This window comes from Ornithorhynchus anatinus, chromosome 14 (genome assembly GCF_004115215.2).
Source record: "Ornithorhynchus anatinus isolate Pmale09 chromosome 14, mOrnAna1.pri.v4, whole genome shotgun sequence".
Lineage (NCBI taxonomy): Eukaryota > Metazoa > Chordata > Mammalia > Monotremata > Ornithorhynchidae > Ornithorhynchus > Ornithorhynchus anatinus.
The window spans coordinates 43233766-43256602 of record NC_041741.1 but is presented as its reverse complement, the minus strand read 5'-3'; the positions used below and the strand labels follow the sequence as shown (position 1 = coordinate 43256602).

The 22837-nt window shown below is 51.9% G+C and overlaps 1 protein-coding gene across 2 annotated transcripts; it reads right to left on the bottom strand.

Moving 5' to 3' along the window:
- Positions 1-349: 349 nt before the first annotated feature.
- RASD2 (RASD family member 2) lies at positions 350-9964 on the bottom strand. 2 transcript variants are annotated; one of them, XM_007665940.3, is made up of 3 exons: positions 9232-9964; positions 3977-4249; positions 350-2489 (listed from the first exon to the last, which is right to left on the bottom strand). In XM_007665940.3, the coding sequence occupies exons 2-3, from the start codon at positions 4245-4247 to the stop codon at positions 1960-1962; spliced, it is 801 nt and encodes a 266-aa protein (XP_007664130.1). In that variant the 5' UTR covers positions 4248-4249; positions 9232-9964; the 3' UTR covers positions 350-1959. The 2 variants fall into 2 exon arrangements, with proteins under 2 accessions (XP_007664130.1, XP_001513067.1); XM_001513017.5 differs by lacking the exon at positions 9232-9964 and adding an exon at positions 6654-6778.
- Positions 9965-22837: the final 12873 nt, after the last annotated feature.

Genomic DNA, 22837 nt, shown 5'->3' with positions numbered 1-22837 from the left:
TTGTGTGACCTCGGGCACGTAGCTTTACTCGTGCGCTTCAGTTACCTCATCTGTAAAATGGGGATGGAGACTGAAGGTCCCAGGTGGGACACGGACTTTGTCCAACCTGATTAGCTTGTACCTACCTCAGCGCTTAATACAGTCCCCGGCCTATAGTAAGCCCTTAAAAATAATAAAAGCGTGAGTTCTTCCTCCAGGTCCACTCTTGCTTCCGCAGCCAGGTGGCCCGTGGGGGGACCTGACTAGCCTTATTAAGACCCCGCTTTCCGGCCGTGCCGTGGCTGAGGCTGAAGGGAAGACGCTAAACTAGTCTACCACGTTCCTGCAAACGCACAGACAGCCTGGACACGGCTTATAAATAAATCTGCTTTAATTGTACAGTACCCATATTTATACAGGAAGAGAGCAACAGGATGTATCCATGGCACCAGATTTCTAAAACAAGACCAGATCTTCTCATCTCTGTACAGTATGTGGCGAGGCTCAGATGAGGGGCACCCCGCAGTTCGGTGAGGGGAGGAGGGGGGTGGGCCGGGTCCGTTGGAGAACCGGGTGGCCTTCAGGGCCTATTACGTTCACACTACAAACCTGCGCACGGGAGTGGAACTGGGAAGGATGCATGGCTGGTGTGCACACGGCCTGGACTAGCCTGCTAACGAGAGGGGCTGCCCACCATGTCCTAGAGAACAGAAGTCCAGCACACCATCTGCAAGATGCTGAGAGGGATGGGCAGGAGCAAGGAGCTGGGGTGGGGGGCTGAGTTGGGAGGAGTTGGGGAAAGAGGTGCCGAACTAGAGAATTGGTGACTCCAAGGGCCAAGCTGGTTAAAAGTGGAGATTCTGGGTGCCTTCTGTCCCAACAGTTCAGTATTGCTGGGGGAACTTGGGTTGCTTGTGGGGATGAATTTGAAGGAAGGACAAGGTGGAGAGGCTTGTAGGGTCAGTGGCTTTGTTTTATAGAGGGGAAACTGGCTCAGATCAGCAAAAGGGCTTACCCCAGATCACAGGTCCATCAGCGCCCTCTGATCCCAGATTCTGGCTCTAAGCCAGTGTCTTGCCCAGAGCCCTACCCCACTCTGAGTTTTGAGTCAGGGCCAGGGGGAAGCCAGAGGGAAATGGAGTGGGAAGGGGACAGGGAGAATGAGGGGGGAAGGTGAGAGATTGGATCCTAAGGCCTGGGGAAGGGGGAGAGGCCAGGATTCAGCAGTTGGGGAACTGGCCAGCTGGCTGGCCAGGGAGGGCGGGCTGGGCTTTTACAGTACCACGATTTCAACTCCAACGACTGACGTGTTCAAGGAAACAAAATACGAACAATAATAAGGTCAACGATGCTAACAACCTAGAAAACGGGCGGCTTCAAAAGACGAGAGCGCTTCTGTAGTTGACACTCCACTTCAAACACACAAATGCCACTGGCTCGACTTGGTATGGGGGTGGGCGAGGAGAAACCAACGTCACAACGCAGGCTCCCACAGTAGAGTCAAGCCCGGCTCCAGGAGCAGAGCCGAGCCTTTCAGCCCCAGAGTGCCCGAGACCCTCTGGGTCATCCCTCCCCTGGAAAAACGTCCTAAAGAAAGTCACGTTCTGGGGTCTCCGTTCTCATGGGTGCAGGGGCAGGGCTGTGGGGGGGGTCTTCAGAAGCGAAGCCGCTCTGCCCTAGGGCACCGTCCTGGCAATCTCCTGCCCTGTCTCCCCTTCCTCTTCCGCAGAGCGGCATCCTTCAGCACAGAGGAGAGACAGCCGGAGGTTAGTTTCCGGAGCGGCCCACGGAAAGGACGAGGCAGAGAAACCGGGGGTTTCCGGGGCCGCCTCCACCGAGCCCCCGGGCTTATTTACAAAACTTGGCGGCTGTGACCACGGGCTCGGGGACCAGTCCCTCGGACGGGGGCGGGGGGGTGGCCCAGGTCCATCTCCCTTAAGGCACTGCCCGTCCGCCGCGGGCGGGGGAGCCGGCTCCCACTCACTGAAGGCTGCACTTCTCCCGCTCGCGAGCCTGGCCCTCCCTCAGCACCTTGGCCTTGATGTACTTGAGGTCGCTGTTGACGCTGGGCCGGCGGGCGAACGGCGAGATCATCCCGTAGGCGTCCATCTCCTTGACCCGGCGCATGCAGAAGGGCTTGGGGTGGAAGGCGTCGCCGTACTGGACGGAGATCTTGCGGTGCAGGGCCGGGCTCATCTCGTGGGGCAGCTTGGCCATGCTGAACAGCACGTAGAACATCTCGTCCACGTTGGTGTTCTTCTTGGCGGACACCTCGAAGTAGGCGCAGTTCTCGTCCCCCGAGGCCAGCCGCTCGGCCTCGTCGGCCCGCACCTGGCGGAACAGCTCCCCGTGGTCGCTCTTGTTGCCGCAGATGACCATGGGCAGATCGGCTGTCTCCTTGGTCTTGTTCTTCAGGCAGGACTTGACCTCCAGGATCTGCTTCTGCAGCCGCTTGACCTCGTCAAATGACTCCCGGTTGTCCAGGCTGAACACCAGGACGAAGACGTCACCTGAGGGAGAGGCCGGCAGAGACAGAAAGAGAGAGAGAGCGGGGGGGGGGGGGGGGGGGTAGGAGGGAGGCACGTCGGTTAATTGGGGACTTGAATTCACTTCCTAGATTCTGATCCTTCTCAGCAGGACTTCGGTGACCCTTTCCAGGATTCCGCTCCCGGTGCCTGAGTTACCCCACTTGGGCGGCGGCGGCCGGGCTGGGGCTAAATCCCAACCGGCAGACGGTTCCTGGGCCCTGCTGCCTTCCCTCAGGCTGCGCCTCTCTCGTGCAGTCCGCACCGGATCCAGCCTAGCGGGCGGATGGCCACTGGAGCTGGATTAGTAAGGGATCGCAGGGATGGGCTGCTTGCAGGGATTCTGAGGCAAATCAGAGCCCATCCCAGCTCTGCCTTCGCTTATTCGGCACTTAGTACAGTGCCTGGAACTTAGTAAGGTTTTAACAAATACCACAATTACCATTACCGTCCCCTCCGCTCTCCCGTCTGTGTTCTTCCTATTCTTCTAGGAGCTGAGGGGGCAGGGGCTCTCTCCTCTCAGCATCCACCCCCACCTAAAGGGTCCCTGCCTCTCCCGAGGACCATTTATGTCCTGTCATCCCGGGTGGGTAGAGGCCCCCGCTCCCCCATCCGATTCCTCCCCAAGGGTCTCAGCCCTGGCTCGACCCTCTCCTCCCGGCTGTCACTGGCGCTCAGGGTGCCGTATCTGTCTGAAAAGCGGCCCGCCTCCACCCATGCTGAGGTACCAGCTGCCACTCGCTGCTCTTTAAGGCTCACAAAGGGCGAGAACAGCCGGAAGGAGCCTCTCAGACCAGCCACCTGGCAGCCCCCAACCTGCCCATCCTGCAGGCGCGTTTTCATCCCCTGGTCTCGGCCTCCCGCCTCCTACCCCCACCCCTAGAAGCAGTGGACGGATTCTCTGGCCACACCCCACTGCCGCTGCGGGCCCGGGAACAGGGGGCTGACTTGCATTAGGCCAGCCTCAGTGTTCTTGAGCCCAGGGCAGGATGACAGGTCCTCCCTCACCTAACCATAGGCCCCCATTGGTCCACACCCCCATTTATCCCCCAAATCTCCTCCCCCAGACAGCCTGTGGCATCTTCTCCCAGGACGGTGCCTGCCCGCCGGCGTTCAGTCAGAGGCTTTGATTGATTAAGCAGTCTCTGGCCCCTGGAGAGGATTCTCCTCCCTCCTCTAGACTGTAAGCTCATCGCGGGCAGGGAATGGGTCTGTTATATTGCTATATTATCCTCTCCCAAGAGCTGCAGTGCTCCGCATAGAGTACTCAATAAATACGACCGACTGACTCCATTCCGACTTCTAGCCCACCGCCCCCCAATTTGGCACAGCTCCAAGAATCGGGAGCTCAGCTGAGCCGCACGGGACGATGTCTGCGGGGCTGCCCGGCCGGACTAGGCTCTGTACTGAAGTCGGGGCTTTCAGCCCAGACGGGCCCCTCCCTCTGCTTCGCCACCCCCGCCAGGCCTCACCTGTCAGGATGGACAGCCGCCTCATGGCTGGGAAGGGGTGGTTCCCGGACGTGTCCAGGATATCCAGCTGGTACATGTCTCCCCGGATGTTGTAGACCTTGCGGTGGAAGTCCTCGATGGTGGGGGTGTACTGGTCTTCAAAGCGGCCGTTCAGGAAGCGCGAGACGATGGAGCTCTTGCCGACGCGCGAGGCCCCCAGAACGACCATGCGGTAGGAGTTTTTGGCCGGCACGCTGAGCGCGCAGCTCCCACTGGACGCTGTCTTCATCATCGCTGAGGGGCACAAGAGAGTTGGGGGAGAGAGGACAGTGAGGGCCGGTGTCCCGGAGAAGGGGAGGGAGACGGCTCTGTTGGGCAGGACCTAAGCCGTCCACAGCTGGCTCTCAGCCAGCCGGGCTCCGAAAGCCAAAACCAGACCGCGTTACCCAGCCCTACTTCTGGGCTTCTTCCCGGAAATGGATTGGCTGATTGATGACAGAAAAAGTGGCTTGGGAACTGGAAAGAATTGCTGGAGGCCCCTGGGTTGGTCTTTAACGTCTACCTCTGGGCTTGACAGAGCCTGAGATCCCAACCCCCGATGGCTCTGCCTCCCACCACCACGGAGCCGGCAAACGTCCTCTGCCAAACGCCCGGTCCCACCTTGCTCTCTCCTGCTCGACTTATGCCCCGGGCCCCTGTCTCTGGGGTTTGATTCTTAGGGTGAGAGCACGGCACCCTGAAAGGGCCAAAGAAGAAGAATCGGGCTTACGCTGCAGCAGTGGGGAGTTAAGCTGATTCTGAAGAAGAATTTCCTGAAAGAAAGGGTTGTTAAGCCCTGGAATGGGCAGTGGAATCTCTATCACTGGAGAACACAAAAAAGCCAGAGGCAACGACTTGACTGGAGACGGCGGAATAGAGAGATGCCATCTCCTTGCCTTTTCCGACCTCAGGCCAAAAGCAACTCCAGGTGGGCCTTGGGGCGAATGTTAAAATGGCATCCTCAATGGCCACACGCTCCCAGACAGGGCAAGAAGCCCATCTCATCAGCACAATCACATTAAACACCCCCCCCCCCAAAAAAAACCCTTTTCTTTCCTGCCAGTCCAGCCACACCAAAGCTCAATGTGCATCCAGCAGCCCTGGGACTCCCCACCCACCCCGACCCACCCACTCCCTGCCCTGTTCCCAGCCCTGCCTGGCTGCGAGGGTGGGAGCTGAGGGAGGGCTCACTTCCTTTCAGGCTGAGGGGATTCCCAGAAGGCCAAACCCCGGAGACTGAGGAAGTCAAGCGACCTGGGACCCTGAACCCCAACCTTTTCAGAGGCCCAGGGGTAGCCCGGGCAGAACCATCTCAGGGGTGCCAGTGGGAGGGAAGAGAGAGGGAGTCTGAGCACTGAGTGGAGACTGGGTGGAAAAATGTCAACTACATAGCCCGTAGGAAAACTCCAAAGACACTGTGGCCTTAGAGAAAGCACAAGTCTGGGAATCAAAGGACCTGGATTCTAACCCTGGCTCCACCACTTGCCCGCTTTATGACCTTGGGCAAGTCACTGTATTTCTTTGGACCTCCGTTTCCTCATCTGTAAAATGGGGATTAAATACTTGTTCTCCCTCTATTTTAGATTGTGAGCCCAGTGTGTGACAGGGACTAGGACAGATTTGATTATCGTATATCTAACCCAGTGCTCAGTTGAGTGCAGTGAGCGCTTCACAAAGAGGCAGAGTGGTCTAGTGGAAAGAACACAGGCCTGGGAGACAGAGGGCCTTGGTACTAATCCTGGCTCTGTTTTCCTTGCTGTGTGACCTTGGACAAGTCAATTTCTCTGTGCCTCAGTTTCTTCAACTCAAAAAAAGGGGGATTAAATACCTGTTCTTCCTCCTCCTGCTCCAAGCACAACACAGACTACGTCTGACTTAACTTGTACTTACCCAGCACTTAGAACAGTGTTTGACACCTAGTAAGTGCTTATCAAAAGCCACACAAAAAACCACCCTCCAACAGAGGTCTATTCAGCGGCCTGGGCAGCTAGCTTTAGCCCCCACCAAGCCTGGGGAAATCCCCTCTCTTACAGAGTCACTTGTGAAGTTAATTCTAGGAACTTGTGGGGAGGGGGAAAAGCGGCAAGAGATGTGGGAGCCTGAGGAAGAGGTGAGGTTGCTGAAGGCTGGCCCAGTCACCCAAAGGAGTTTTTAACAACTGCTCTGCCCAGGAGCCAAAGCAAGGAGAGAAATTTCACATGAGAAGGAAGGGTGGAATTCCCTTTAAACCAGTGGTCACATATCCCTCAAAACAAGAGATCGGAAAATTTTCCAGGGGCTCCCAGCGGCGCTCCTGAGTACTGAGGGGAGTGAGCAGGTGGGTGATGAGTGGATGAGCACACCTCCTTCCCCCTTTCCTTTCTCCTACAAGAGGCAGCACAGGCACAGCCTGGAAAATGCTTCTACCAATTCACCTGAGACCAAGAGGTTTGCCTACCCTGGGCTGGCAGTTGCAAAGCGAGACAGATGAGACAGAGAGCGAGCGAGAGAGAATGAGCCCGGGGGTCTAGAGGACGTTAGTTTCCAAACGGGAGATGCTCAGGTCACCCCGGAGTCTCCCTAGAGAAAATAGAATAAATCTCACTGTCCGCGTCCTTGGGAAACTGGCCTGGCTGGTTGAAGTAGGGACCAGAAGTCGCCCACCCGGCCAGATTCCTACCTCTGGGCAGCTGGTGGAGGCAGGGCTGCGCTTCTCCGACTGCTGCAGCTGTCAAAGGGGCTGGAGTCCTGACGCACACTGACCCTCTGGCTCTCGTTTCAGTAGCCACAAGGAGGTTTCTCTAAACAATCTTTCCGGAAGATGATTTGTCCGGGGGTGGGGGGTGGAGACGACTTCTGAAACTCAGTCTTCCCCACCCCCCGACTTTTATTATATCATCTTTTAGTTCGCACATATTGAGTCCCCCACCCAGGCTGGCAGTGGGATGAGCCGATAACGGTCATTTTCCCCATTTGCCCTTGCTACGGAGTCTCACTGCTTTTCCTGCTGTCACTGAACTTCTCTAGACCTCGGTTTTCTCATCTGTTAAATGAGGACAAAATACCCGTTCTCCATCCCTCTTAGACTGTAAGCCCCAAGTGGGACCGGGACTGTATCCTCTCTGATTTATCTTCTATCTACCCCAGCTCTTAGCACATAGTAAGCGCTTAGGCAATACCATTATTATTAACTACCTGGCTCTCCCCTAATCCCTCTCTACACTTTCCCTTCAGCAAGGGGAGACTGTGGTCTCCCCTCAGAGTCTCCTGGAGAGGGCTACCGCTTGGAGGGTGGGAGTGCAACAGTGGAATCGGGGAGCTCACTACACCCGGAATCAAACAATAAAATCCGTCCCGTCCCCGGCTGCATCTCCACCGACTGCTCCATTAGGGTCAGCATAAGATGGGGGACTGCAGCCACCCTGAAAACAGGGGACGGAGAGGAAAAAGAGCCAGACACCAACAGGATGAGAGAAAGAGAAAAATAATAGTAATAATAATGGTATTTAAGTGCTTACTATGTGCCAGGCACCATACTAAGCCCTGGAAGAGTCCCCACAGTGATGACCCCCAAATATCTTCACTGCTGAGACCTTTCTGATCATTTCGTCCCCCCTTTTTTATGCTATTTGTCAAGCGCTGACTACCTGCAGGGCACTGTACTAAGTGCTGGGCTACATCCAAGCTAATCAGGTTGGACTACTAAGCTCCGGGCTAGATCCAAGCTAATCGGGTTGGACACCATCCCTGTCCCACACAGGACTCACACACTTAATCATTTTCCAGATGAGGAAACTGAGGCCTAGGGACGTGAAGCGACTGGCTCAAGGTCACACAAGAGACGAGCGGCAGAGCCGGCATCAGAACCCAGGTCGGAGCTCTATCCCCCAAGCCACGGCTGCTTCTGTTGATCTGACTGCACTGGGGCTACCTCGGTGCTTGCACAGCGCTGGGCACATTATAAGTGCTTGACAAGTGTGGTATCATTATTATTATTAATCGTGATTATCCCAACTGCGGGGCAGTTTCCCACTAAGGATTTCCCATCACCAATTCCGGGCGTTTCCCCAGAGCCCACAGATATTAATAAGGGTATTTGTTAAGCACTTACTGTGTGCCCAACACTATTCTAAGCGCTGGGCACAGATGTATTAATATTAACTAGCTGGAGAAGCAGCGTGGCTTAATGGAAAGGGCAGGGTCTTGGGAGTCAGAAGGATGTGGGTTCTAATTCTGGCTCTGCCACTTGTTAGCTGTGTGACTTTGGGCAAGCCACTTCATTTCTCTGTGCCTCGGTTCCCTCATCTGTCAAATGGGGATGCAGACTGTGCGCCCCACATGGGACAACCTGATGACGTTGTATCTCCCCCAGCGCTTAGAACAGTGCTTGGCACACAGTAAGGGCTTAACAAATACCCACTTTAACAGCTCTGGGACTCAGTTACCTCATCTGTAAAATGGGGATAAAAGCCGGGAGCCCCATGTAGAGAAACAGCGTGGCAGAGTGGAAAGAGCCTGGGCTTGGGAGTCAGAGGACATGGGTTCTAATCTCGCTCTGCCACTTGTCTGCTGCGTGACCTTGGGCAAGTCACTTCACTTCTCTGTGCCTCAGTTACCTCATCTGTAAAATGGGGATTAAAACTGTAAGCCCCAAGTGGGACAAACCGATTACCTTGTATGGACCCCGGCGCTTAGAACAGTGCTTGGCACAGAGTCACGGCTTAACACCATAACAACAACAATCCGATGACCTTGTATCTGCCCCGATGCTCGGAAGAGTGCTTGGCACAAAGTAAGTGCTTAACCAGTACCGTTAGTAGTAGTTATCAGAGAAGCAGCGGGGCTTAGTGGGAAGCGCCCGAGCTTGGGAGTCAGAGGCCGCGGGTTCGAATCCCGACTCCCCCCCCCCCCTTTATTCATTCAACAGTCTTTATTGAGCGCTATGTGCAGAGCACTGTACTAAGCGCTTGGAATGGACAAATCGGTAACAGATAGAGACAATCCCTGCCCACTGACGGGCTTACAGTCTAATGGGCTTGGGGCAAGCCACTTCTCTGGGCCTCAGTTTCGCCCTCCGTCAAATGGGGCTGAGGACTGGGAGCCCCAAGGGGGGCGATCTGATGCCCTGTCGGCCCCAGCGCCGGGCACACAGTAAGCGCTTAACAAATCCCAACATGAGGATCATTATTAGTTATCCCAACTGCTGGCGGGTCAAAATACCCCCCTCCCCGGGCCCCGGGGACCGTCTTCCTCCCTACCTTGGTTAGGAGCAGTCCTTCCGACGCTGCTGCAGCTTGGAGAAGCCGCTTTTGAAGCCGCTTGGAGAAGGCCGAGCCGGGCTGCGGGTCTTTGGGCGGACCCCCCTCCCCGCTTCAGCGACCTGAGCTCCTCGGGGCGGCCTCTGGGCCCTGGGCGGACCGGGGTGGGTGGGTGGACCGGGGGGGCCCGCGCCCCATGGGGGAGCCGCCGGCCTTCTCCGAGCCCCCCGGTGGGCAATCCCGGCGGGGACGCGCAGGGAGGAGGCGGTGTGCGGGCTGGGAGGGGGCTCAAGTTGGCCTCCCCTTTCCCCCTTCGGGGAGCCTCTCCCACCCCCCGCGGCCGGGCTGGCCCTGCCCCAAGATGTGGGGCTGCGATGGTCGAGGGGCCGCCGCTGCAACAACTTTTTGGGAGGGCTCCTTCGGCGCCCTCCGGCTCGGCCGTTTGCAGGGAGGAGGCGGTGGACGGGCTCGGCCTTGGCCCGGGATGGGCAGGCGGGTGCGAGGCACGAGGTGGAGGGAGGCGCGAGGGCTGCCCTGCAACTAACTCCCGGGGAGAAGCCGGTGCCTAAACTCGTCCCGTCCGCTGCAATCTCATCTAATCTAGGCCGCTTTGGTCAAGTCTGGTCTGGTCCTGCTGGGCTGCACGGTCCTTTTTGTACCGCAAAGGCTCCCGGGACGCAGCCCGCACTCCCGCTCGGGCTGCCAACCTTCCCTCCACTGGGGCACTGCAGTGCCTCGCGCTCGGGGGGCTCCCCCCCCCCCCTCCTTTAGACGGCGCTCAGCCAATCAGCGACGACCCCGGAGCCCCGCTCGACCAATGGGCGGCGGCGCGGAGGGCCCGGCCCCTCCCCCCTCGCCCCCTCCCGCTGCAGTGTGGCGTCGCCTCGTGCACCGGCGCGTGGCGGGGGGGTGGGGGGGTGGGGCGGGCACGCGAGCCGGGACCGTAACGTGACACCCGGCGGGGGGGAGCGCGGTTGGCCCTTATCGATAATAACGATCGTATTAATTAAACGCTTAAACAGTTGCGCCCTTATCGATAGTAACGATCGTATTAATTAAACGCTTACTCTGTGCCAGACACTGTGCTATGGATATACCTGTCATTTTATTTAGATTGACGCCCGTGCGTTTGGGTTGACGTCTCCCTTCTGAGGGGGGCAAGGATTGTCACTCTTTATTGCCGAATTGTACTTTCCCAAGCGCTTAGTGCAGGGCTCTGCACACTGTAAGCGCTCAATAACAATCATTCATTCATTCATTCATTCACTCAATAGTATTTATTGAGCATTTACTATGTGCAGAGCCCTGTACTAAGCGCTTGGAATGGACAAATGGGTAACAGAGACAGTCCCTGCCCTTTGATGGGCTTACAGTCTAATCGGGGGAGATGGACAGACAAGAACAATAATAATAATGATCATATTAATTAAGCACTTACTATGTGCCAGACACTGTGCTATGGATATACCTGTCATTTTATTTATTTAGAATGACGCCCGTACATTTGGGTTGACGTCTGTCTCTCTTCTGTGGTGGGCAAGGATTGTCACTCTTCATTGCCAAATTGTACTTTCCCAAGTGCTTAGTGCAGTGCTCTGCACACCATAAGCGCTCAATAATAGCAATAATAATGATAATGGTATTTGTTAAGCACTTATTATGTGCCAGGCACTGTTCTAAGCGCTGGTAGATGCAAGGCAATCAGGTTGTTCCACATGGGACTCACAGTCTTCATCCCCATTTTACAGATGAGGTAACTGAGGCACAGAGAAGTGAAGTGGCTTGCCCCAGGTCACACAGCTGATAAGTGGCGGAGAAGGGGATTAGAACCCTTGACCTCTGACTCCCAAGCCTGGGCTCTTGCCACTGAGCCTCGAATAGATACGGTTGAATGAATGAATGAATGAATGAGTGGACACAGTAAGCACTCAATAAATGCAGTTGAATGAATGAATGAGTGGACAGTATTCAATAAATACGGTTGGATGGGTGAATGAATGAATGAATGAGTGGCTACAAGCAAATCGGGTTGGACACAGTCCCTTGTCCCCTGTGGTGCTCACAGTCTCAATCCCCATTTTACAGATGAGGGGACTGAGGCCCAGAGATGCAAAGTGACTTACCCAAGGTCACACAGCAGACAAGTGGCAGAGCGGGGATTAGAACCCATGACCTTCTGACTCCCAGGCCCGTGCTCTATCCTCCACGCTATGCTGCTTTTCAATGCTGATTGTCAAGTCAATCAATCAATTAATGGTATGCATTGACCACTCAATGCATGCAGAGGACTTGAGGGGGAAAAGCCCCTTGGGGCAATCGCTTGCTCCCCATCAAGTCAATCGATCGATAGTATTTACTGAGCGCTCACCGTGTGCAGAGGACTGGACCAAGTCCGTGCCCGTGACCTCTGGACATCCCGGCTGCGAACCTGGGCCAGCCCAGCTCCAGCCCGGGCCCTGATGGCTGGGAACTGGGTCCACAAGGTACCAAGGCAAAGCTCAAAGGGGCCCGCGTCCCCACGCCGGGGGCATCCCAGGCGCCCCAATGTCACAATTCCTGTTGAGTCGCACCGAGCACGGACTCACTCACCGGCGGGTGGGGGTGTCACCTTGTCCAGCATGTCCCGTACCCTGAAACAGGTAAATGTATTTGCCCACAAAGACCCGGGATTCAAAAGATTAATGGAAACCACTTCTAGGCACCGCCTTCCCGCACGAACCTGCTTTCTGCTGAGGGCTTTCTATGTTCTAAGCACTGTACTAAGCACTAGAAGAGATGCAGGATAATAATAATAATAATAATAATAATAATTGTGGTATTTGTTAAGCCCTTACTGTGTGCCAGGCACTGTACTAAGCGCTAGGGTGGATACAAACAAACCCGGTCGGACACAGTCCCTGTCCCACTTGGGGTTCAAAGTCTTAATCCCCATTTCATGGATGAGGTAACTGAGGCACAGAGAAATGAAATGACTTGCCCACGACCTTTCACATTTCTTTCATAGCGCTTATTACAGTACTTTGCACATAGCAAGGGCCAAATTAATAGTATTACCACTATGGCAACTGGGAAGCCCTTTATCCATAATTTATTTTAACGTCAATTTCAGGATAGGGTTATAACTCTGTTGTACTCTCTCGAGTGCTTAGTACCCTCCAAACAATAAGTGCTCAATAAATCACTAATTAAGAGAAGTCAATCCAGGAAGGATGGAGGGGAGAGAAGAGGAAGAGGAGGTGGAGGAAGAAGAGGAGGTGAAGGAGGAGGTAGGAGGAGGGGAAGAAGGGAGGGGAGATGGGAAGAATGAAGGATGGATTGGGAGGAGGAAGAGGAGGACAGGCGACTTAACGGTGGGAGTGGAGATGAGGAGGGAAGCCAATGAATGCTGAGCTGAGGAGCAGAGAGAGGTCTCTGTCTCACACTTCTCTTTTTATTTTATGTGTGTCTCAGTTTCAATTTTTCTCCACATCTATTGGTTTCTCTTTGTCTCTTCTTACCAGTCTCCCTCTGTTTTCCTTTCTCTTCCCCTTTCTCGCCTTTTTCTCCCCTCAACCCCTTGGGTAAATTCAGATGGTTGATCCCGGCCCCCAGAAGCCTCATTCCCTGCCCTCCACCCCCTTTAGATGGTATTTGTTAAGCGCTTACTATGTGTCAGACACTCTGTTAAGTGCTGGCGTAGACACAAGTTGATCAGGTTGGATACCGTCCAATTTTTTTATGGCATTTTTGAAGCACTTACTATGAGCCAAGCACGGTACTAAGCACTTGGGCAAGTAGAAGCTAAACAGGTTGGACACAGTCCCTGTCCCACATGGGGCTCACAGTCTTCATCCCCACTTTAAAGATGAGGTAACCGAAGCACAGAGAAGTTAAGAAATTTGTCCAAGGTCACACAGCAGACAAATGGCAGCATCAGAATTAGAACTCAGGTCCCGACTCTCAGGCCCGTTATTCTGTCCACTGGGCCAAGCCACTTCTCCCCACAGTAGCCCTGTGTCCTGACACAGACAGGATATCTCTGCCCTGATTATCCCACCCCAGCCTGGCCCTTGCCTCTGCCATCACGGGCTGATTCATTTTATTAGCTCCCAGATAGCTTTCTACCCTGTCACCTTCAAAAACAACAACAAAAACCAACAAAAAAACGCCCCCAGGCACTTGGGAGGAAATGTAATTCGATGTTTCTGCTGTGTTTTCACCGTCAAGGTGATGTTTTATGCAGCCCTGAGGAGACCGACATAATCGGACCAGCCAGAGCCTGGCAGTCAGAAGACCTGGGTTCACTGCTCTGCCACAACAGTAAATCAATCGCATTTATTGAACACTTATTAAGTGCAGAGCTCTGTACTAAGGGCTTGGGAGAGTACAGTACAACAAAACCAGCAGATTCCCTGCTCATTACAAGCAGCTGGGTGACTTTGGGCAAGTCACTTAACTTCTCTGTGCCTGCAGTTACCTCATCTGTAAAATGGGGATTAAGACTGTGAACCCCACGTGGGACAAGCTGATTCCCCTGTGTCTACCCCAGCGCTTAGAACAGTGCTCGGCACATAGTAAGCGCTTAACAAATACCAACATTATTATTATTAAGTCACTTCACTCTTTCCCTCAGTTACCTCACCGGTAAAAATGGGAATTCAATAGCTGTTCTCCTTCCTACTTAGACTGTGAGCACTGTAGAAGACAGGGGCTGGATCTGACTTGATTATCTTGTATCTTCCCCGGCTTGAACAGTGCTTGACACACACGCTAAGCGTTTAACAAGGACCACGATTGTCCGTAAAATGGGAATTGAGAATGTGAGTCCCCTGTGGGACGTGGACTGGAAACAGCCTTGTCCAGTGCTTAGTAGAGTGCCTGGCGCAGCGTAAGCACTGAACAAATATGACAAAAATTACAGTTATTATTATAATCATCGTTGCTATTTTCTTCCCATAGAACTTTTCATCCAAGAGCTCAAAACATTGCGACCCACGTTTTATTCCCCAGCCACCGATCGATCGATCGGATTTATTGAGTGCTTACTGCGTGCAGGAGCACTGGGTCGCCCACCCTGTCCACAGATCCTTTTGGAAGGCCTCTTCTGAGTCAAGAGCAAGCTTGCACAGCAAAACGGAATCAAGTGCTGTTTGAAATGCAGAAATCTAGGAAGGCTGGATCTGAGTTAGGCCAATCAGAGGTCCCCTGGCCTTGTTCATTAGCAGGGTGGTGGTTTGGCTTGCTAATGGGCCTTCATTTCCAATGTGCTAAACAGCTCTATGTAAGAGCTGTCGGGGGGGTGGGAGAGGTGGGGAGAGACCTGCTCCTTTTCACCAGAGACCTGAAACTGTAAATGAGGAAGGGAGCTTTGCCTTGGCTTAGGAAGCAGCATGGTATACTGGCTACAGCACAGACCTGGGAATCAGGAGGTCCACCGATCCTAATCCCAGCTCCGCCTCTAGTCTGCTGTGTGACCTTGGGCAATTCACTTCACTGGGCTTCAGTTACCTCATCTGTAATATGAGGATTAAGTCTGTGAGCCCCACATGGGACAGGGACAGTGTCCACCTTGATTTGCTTGTATCTACCCCAGCGCTCGGTGTACGGCCGAGCACTTAGTAAGCATTAAACAAATACCATCATCATCACTTCACTTCTCTGTGCCTCATCTGTTACCTCATCTGTAAAATGGGGATTGAGACTGGGAGCCCCACATGGGACAGGGATTTTGTCCAACCCAATTTGCTTGTATTCACCCCAGCGCTTAGTCCAGTGCCTGAAACATAGTAAGTGCTATGTAAGTAAGTAAGAAAGTAGTAAGTATAAAGTCCATCGTAAGTAAGAAAGCTATTAGCAGCGTGGCTCAGTGGAAAGAGCTCGGGCTTGGGAGTCAGAGGTCATGGGTTCGAATCCCTGCTCTGCCGCTTGGCAGCTGTGTGACTGTGGGCAAGTCACTTAACTTCTCTGTGCCTCAGTTACCTCATCTGTAAAATGGGGATTAACTGTGAGCCTCACGTGGGACAACCTGATTACCCTGTATCTACCCCAGCGCTTAGAACAGTGCTCTGCACATAGTAAGCGCTTAACTAATACCAACATTATTATTATTATTATTATTACTGCACGTGGCGCTAAGCTCCGGGCCAGGGTGGAAGGAAGCCAAAACAAGGCCATCAGTGAAGCAGTAAGTGCAGGTGCCTCTTGTAGTTATTTCAAAGCTGATGCCCTTTTTTCTTTTTCTCGGCATCAAAGTACCGGGGTCAGGGACTCCAGGACAGTGCAGGAACCGGGCTGCCCCTCAGGGCAGGTGAGCCAAGCATCGGGCTTAGCCTGGAAGCCATGCCAACCCCTGCCCCAAATCGTGGCACGGGTCCTAAGTTGTGGCTGTGCCAGGCAGCCAGTCGGCCACTAGCTGAGCCCTGGCTGGTGGATCACGGGTTGGGTGGGGGAACCCACCTACGCTCCTGCTGTTCCCCTTCTTTTGGCCAACAGGATGTAGCCTCCAGCTCAGGGACCTGTAGGGTCCCCCGGGTCCACCCCGGGCTGCAGAGGGGAAAGCTAAGCAGCTCTCCTGGATGCTACTATTTTGTATATTTCAGCCCGCTCCATACATTCATTCATTCAGTTGTATTTGTTGAGCACTTACTGTATGCAGAGCACTATACTAAGCACTTGGAGAGTACAATATAACAATAAAAAGACACATTCCCTGCCCACAGTTACCTTGCAGCCCGTCTACTGGATGCTACCATTTTGTATTCCTCAATCTACTCCTCATCCTGACTCCTGGGCACCACCATTTTGTGTACCTTGGCCCGCTCCCCATACCATCTCCTGGATCCACCATTTTGCATACCTCAGCCTTGCTGCTTATCTGGAAAGAGAAGAATTTTACTTTCACATTGGCCTTTGCCCCTAGTTCTAGGGGTTGCTGGGTGATTTGACCCAGGGCGGGGAAGGTGGGATTCTGAGAGCCTCTTGAGGGTACCGCATCACTGCACTTCCAGCTCAGGTGTGGTACCTGAAGGCCACCCCTTGCCACTGTAGGATTTAGCAGGTACCACTTAACAAATACCACTGTTATTATTCCCATTAATTTTTCTGTGCCTCTGCTTTCTCCTCTGAAAAATGGGGATTAAATACCTTTCCTCCTCAGACTGTGAGCCTCATAAAACAGGGACTATAGGTACTTACTTGATCTAATTGTATCAACCCTAGTGCCTAGCATAGTGCTTGGTATCTAATAAGCATTTATCTAGTAATTTTATTTTATTACTAATAACAATAATAATAGCCCTAAATGTAGAGAGAGCTGGATCCAGGCTGCTGAAAAAGGACCGTTCATTAGGGCCGTCAGACCATCCTTGGCTGGTTCAGGGAAGAACATAAGAGAAAGTCTTCCAGAGCCACAGTGTCACGTTTTTCCTCTCCAAGGACCTTCGGAACAAACCAGCCGGACAAATAAGCCCAGCCTCTGCTTATTTCTAGAACGTGTAAAAAGCACGACATCTCCAGTCCCTGCTCCTGGCAGAGCTGATTTACTGGGTTCTTGCGTTCTCTAGAAAACCAAAAGCAAAGCCAAGAAAACCAAAGCAAGCAGCGTTGTACAATGGTTACAGGACGGGCCTGGCAGTCAGAAGGACCCATGTTCTAACCTAACTCTGGCATGTGTCTGCTGTGTGACGTTGGTCAAGTCACTTAACTTCTTAATGCCTTAGTTACCTCGTTTGTAAATTGGGGATTAAGACCTGGACTGTGTCATAAAAACCAGAAAAAACAAGGGCCATGCCTCTCTGTGTTCTGCCTCAGACAGTTTGTTTCATCTTACTTCCCAAGTGCTCAGTGCAGTGCTCTGCACACAGTCAGCGCTCAGTAAATACAATCGAATGAATGAATGAATAAGAGTATTTATTACGTGCTCACAGAGCACTAGACTAAGCACTGGGAAAGAAGACTGGGTGAGCCCCATGTGGGACATGGAATGTGTCCAACCTGGTTCACCTGTATCTACCCCAGTGCTTAGAACAGTGCCAGGCACATAACAAGTGCATAAATGCCATAAAAAGGGACACCATACAGAGATGGGGGTGAATCCATCTCAACATCCAAAGTACTGACATCCATCTCGATAAATCATTTATTCATATCATTGCCTCTCTCTCTAGACTGTCTCTCAGTCCAAAAAAGGGTAATTGCCCTCCTTGACTTCCATCCTCACAGGCAGGGATATTCCATATAACTTCCCTAACTTTTCCATAAAAACAGAAGACCGTAAGCCATTCCATTCCGGATCAGCCCAGTGATCCATGCAGCCCAGGATTCCACTTTAAGCAGTGGAAACAGAAAGCTTGGAAGAACAGTGTAAGCCGCTTAAGGGTAGGGACCGTGTCAACCAACTCTAATAATAATAATGATGGCATTTGTTAAGCGCTTACTATGTGCCAAACACTGTTCTAAGCGCTGGGGGAGATACAAGGTAATCAGGTTGTCCCACGTGGGGCTGAAGTCTTAATCCCCATTTTCCAGATGAGGTAACTGAGGCACAGAGAAGTTAAGTGACTTGCCCAAAGTCACACAGCTGACAAGTCGCGGAGGCGGGATTGAATTGTACTCTCCCAAGCAATTCGTACATTGCTTTGCACACAGCAAGCGCTCAGTACATCCCCCCCCGACTGATTGGACGGCGATGACTGCCGTCCTGGGAACCCCTCTCATAACCCATAATGGTTCTAATGTCCGTGGATCTTTTCCGATCCTTCTAATGCCTTTTAACATTCCTAACCTCCCTCTAAATGCAGCCTAAGAAATAATCTTCTGCCTCATTATCCGTTAAGTACTTACTCCGTACAAAGCACGGTCGCACTATACCCTGTTCCATTAGATGCGCCTGTGCTTCCGATGTTTCTTTCCATTCATCCTCCCTGGCTCCCACTTCAGCTTTAGCTGCTGCTTCTCCTGTTTAGACAACAGCCTATCAACAGAGACAGAAGGACAAAAAACACTCCTGACATTTAAGTCTCCGTCCAGCCCAGTAGAAGAGATCTCAAACACTTAACCAGTTTTCCCTCTTCACTCTCTGGGATCCTTTTTCATTCCTTTTTTTTTTTTAATGAATTGTGTTAAGTGTTTATTATGTGCTAGGCAATGTTGTAAACACTGGGGTAGATACGAGATAATGGTTGGACACAGTCCATGTCCCACATGGGGCTCACAGTTTTACTCCCCATTTTACAGATGAGGAGACTGAGGAATAGAGAAGTGAAGTGACTCACCCAAGGTCACCCAGCAGGCAAGTGGAAGAGCCGGAACTAAAAACCAGGTCCTTCTGACTCTCAGACCTCCACATACACCAGACCGCCTTTCTTCCCGACTTCAAAGTCTTATTAATCTTCCTGGATTCAGGCCTCTCCTTCCCCAGCTCTCTCTCCCATCTGCATCATCAGCGCATTTGGCTCTGTCACCTTTGGGCATTTTATATTCACCCCACAGCACTTATATTTCTAAAATCTACATTCTAAATCATTTATATTTACATCGGTCTCCCTCTCAAGACTGTAAACTTGTCGTGGGCGGGGAACATTTTTTCCAAACTCCATTGTACTCTCCCGAGTGCTCAGTCCGGTGCTTCGCACGCAGTAAGCACTCAGTAAATTAAATTGATTGATTGATTGGTTGATCTGCTGCCCACGCTCACCCTATCACACCTACTCACCAGACCTCCCTTCTCCTAGAGACCTTCTTCCCTGAGTAGTCTGAGTTTGCAATACCCTAAGCCAATATAATTCAGTACAAGTTAGAGATAATATGACAGAAGCAGGCAGCTGCCCCTTGAGGGGCCGTGGTGCTTATGAAATAATAATACTTTGTTTTCTGTACCGCATTTTCATTTTCCCAAAGCACTTTTACATCAATTATCTTATTTTATCCTCACAGCAACTATACGAAGCAGGGAGAGGCAGATATTATTATATTCACTTTATAGAAGAGGAAACTAAAGAGGCTAAGTGACTTGCCCAAGAACCAAGGTATCCTCTCTTCCGGGCCCACATTCTTCCCGCAAGGCCAAGCCGCAGGGTCACTCCAGGGGGATGTGGGGTTCAGTGATTGAACAGGATTTTGAGCTTCTGGTCCCCCATTAGATGGAACACAGACCCGGGAGTCAGAGGATCTGGGTTCTAATCCAACCTCTGCCACATGGTTGCTCTATGGTCTTGGACAAATCACTCGACTTCAGTGTGCCTCAGTTCCCTCATTTGCCAAATGGGGAATCACCACTTGTTCTCCTTCCTATTTAGACTGTGAGTCTCGTGTGAGACCTGATTATCTTGCATCTACCCTAGCGCTTAGTACAGTGCTTGGCACATAGTAAGTGCTTAACAAATGCCACAATTAATACTAGGGGAGTTGATTAAATCTCCTCCCCTCTCTGAGCTTCCATAACCTCAGCTGTGCTGTGGGATAGAATTACAAGCTGAGATGGTTGTGAGCTCCAGCTAATAAAAGCAACTGGGAACCACTTTGCAACTTAAAGGCTCTAGAAATTGGTGTAATCGCACTATTTTTGGTAATAGCTTTAGCATCCGGTTCCAAGGAGAGAAACAAGGTCTTTGAGTACAGTGTTCTACACATAGTAAGAGCTCAATAAAGAAGCTGCTCTAGAGTCAGTATTGAGCGCTTACTGTGTGCAGAGCACTGTACTAAGCACTTGGGAGAGTAAGTACAGTATAACGATCTAACAGGCACCTTCCCTGCCCACAACAAGCTTATCGTCTAGAGGCGGCATGGCCTCGTGGATAGAAGACGGGCCTGGGAATCAGAAGGACCTGGGTTCTAATCCCCGCTCCGCCACTTATCTGCTGTGTGACCTTGGGCAAGTTGATTCACTTCTCTGTCCTCCAGTTTCCTCATCTACATAATGGGGATGAAGACTTTGAGCCCCATGTGAGACATGGACTGTGTCCAGCTTGATAATCTTGTATCTACCCCAGTGCTTAGAACAGTGCCTGGTACATAATAAGTGCTTAACAAATGGTATTAAAAAATAAATAAATACCAGAGATTGATCTTAAGAGGAGGTGATAGAGCAAGGCCTGATGGGTTCCCAAGCGGGTGGAACCCCAAGTTATATATAATGAGGACCTTCAAGAATGGAGAGAAGGAGGAATTGGCTACTTTGCTTCCTTTTCGCTTCAAGGGAAAAGCAGCCTGGAGTGGTTTGGCAAGGTTTGGCAGCAGTGTAGGTGAGCACAGCTAGATCCTTATGGAAAACTAGAGCCTGGAAGTGCAGGCTTCAGGATGGGACACGTAGTTCAGGCTTCAAGTTGGGGAGGCAGCCACTGATTGGCCCTCAAGACTGATTTTCCCGCTATGCCGTTCCCTCAGCAACCTCAGCTCTCTCCCACCCTTGTCTGTTTATTTATTTGGGTTCCAATCCTGGCTCCGCCACTTGCCTGCAGTGTGACCTTGGACAAGTCGCTTCACTTCTCTGGGCCTCAGTTATCTCATCTGAAGCAGCGTGGACTAGCGGAAAGAGCACGGGACTGGGAGTCAGAGGACCTGGATTCTAATTCTGGCTCTGCCAGTTGTTTGCTGTGTAACCTTGGGCAAGTCATTTAACTTCTTTATGTCTCGGTTCTGTGCTCCCTCCTATCCAGACTGCGAGGCCCTTATGGGACAGGGTCTTTTTCCAAACTAATTAATTTGTATCTCCCCAGCACTTAGAACAGTGCTTGACGCATAGCGAGCGCTTAAAATGTCATTTAAAAAAAAGTCTGTGAACCCGAGGGGAATATGGACTGTGTCCAACCTGATTAGTTGTATCTACCCTAGCGCTTAGTACAGTGCCTGGCACATAGTAAGCGCTTAATAGATACCATAAAAAAGTGAGGGTTCTGTGCGCAAAGCACTCTACTAAACTCTTGGCCCTCACCCCCTCCTACCTCAACTCACCATTCATTCAATAGTATTTATTGAGCGCTTACTATGTGCAGAGCACTGTACTAAGCCCTTGGAATAAACAAGTCGGCAACAGAGAGAGACAGTCCCTGCCGTTTGATGGGCTTACAGTCTAATCGGGGGAGACAGACAGACAAGAACAATGGCAATAAATAGAGTCAAGGGGAAGAATATCTCGTAAAAACAATGGCAACTAAATAGAATCACTACTCTCCTACTACAACCCAGCCCACACACTTCGCTCCTCTAATGCTAACCTTCTCACTTCTCTCATCTATCTCGCCGCCGATCCCTCGCCCACATCCTGCCTCTGGCCTGAAATGCCCTCCTGACAGACAATTCACCTCCCCACCTTCAAGGCCTTATTGAAGGCCCGTCTCCTCCAAAAAGCCTTCCCTGACTAAGCCCTCCTTTCCTCTTCTCCCACTCCCTTCTGCGTCTCCCTAACTTGCTCCCTTTATTCATCCCCCCTCCCAGCCCCAGAGCACTTATGTATGTATCTGTCGTTGATTTATTTCTCTTAATGGCTGTCTCGCCATCTAGACTGTAAGCTCATTGTGGGCAGGGACTGTATCTGTTTGTTCTTATACTGTACTCTCCCAAGTGTCTCGTACCGTACTCTGCACACAGTAAGCACTCCATAAATGTGACTGAATGAATTGAATGAATGAATATGTTTCCTTTGTTATCCACTCGTGTTTATTATTTAGAACAGGCCAGGCAAAACTGGCTCGGAGCGCCGGCTGATACAGCTGGTCACCCTCCCCTTCCGCCAGACACCTGCTAGCTATTCCTGTTCCTGCGGCTCTCAGCCATCTTGCGTTTTGGGTTGGCGGCTCTTCAGTTCATGAGGCCTGGCCGCCCTTGATTTAGACCTACTCACATGCGTGTTTGCTGTTATAATTCCATTCCTTTATGCCTGCTTCTCTTCCCCAATAGATTGCTCATGGCTTGAGGGTAGAACTCCTGTCACGCCACTTTTGCGCTCTCTCCCACACACAGAATACAGTGCTCTGTCTGCGGGAGGTGTCCAAAAACTAACAATGTTACTGCTGCTGCTCAGAAGCAGCGCAGCCTAATGGAAAGTCAGTCGGTCAGTCGTATTTATCGAGCACTCTCTAATAATAATAATAATAATGTTGGTATTTGTTAAGCGCTTACTATGTGCAGAGCACTGTTCTAAGCGCTAGGGGAGATACCACACTGTCCCACGTGAGGCTCACAATCTTAATCCCCATTTTACAGATGAGGTTACTGAGGCACAGAGAAATGAAGTGACTTGCCCGCAGTCACACAGCTAAGTGGCAGAGTTGGGATTCGAACCCATGACCTCTGACTCCCAAGCCCGGGCTCTTATCACTGAGCCAGGTTGCTTCCCTATGTGTGAAGCACTGTACTAAGCACTTGGGAGAATACAATATAACAATAAACACACACATTCCCAGCAGGTCTGGGAATGGGTAGAATTGGGTTCTAATCCCAGCTCCGCTACCTGCCTGCTGGATGGCCTTCGGCAAGTCACTTCACTTCTCTGTGCCTCAGTTTCTTCATCTGTAAAATGGGGATTCAGTATCGGTTCCCCCTCCAACTTAGACTGTGGGGCAGGGACTATGTTTGATCTGATTGTCTTATATCTATCCCAGCGCTTAGAACAGTGCCTGGCACATAGCGC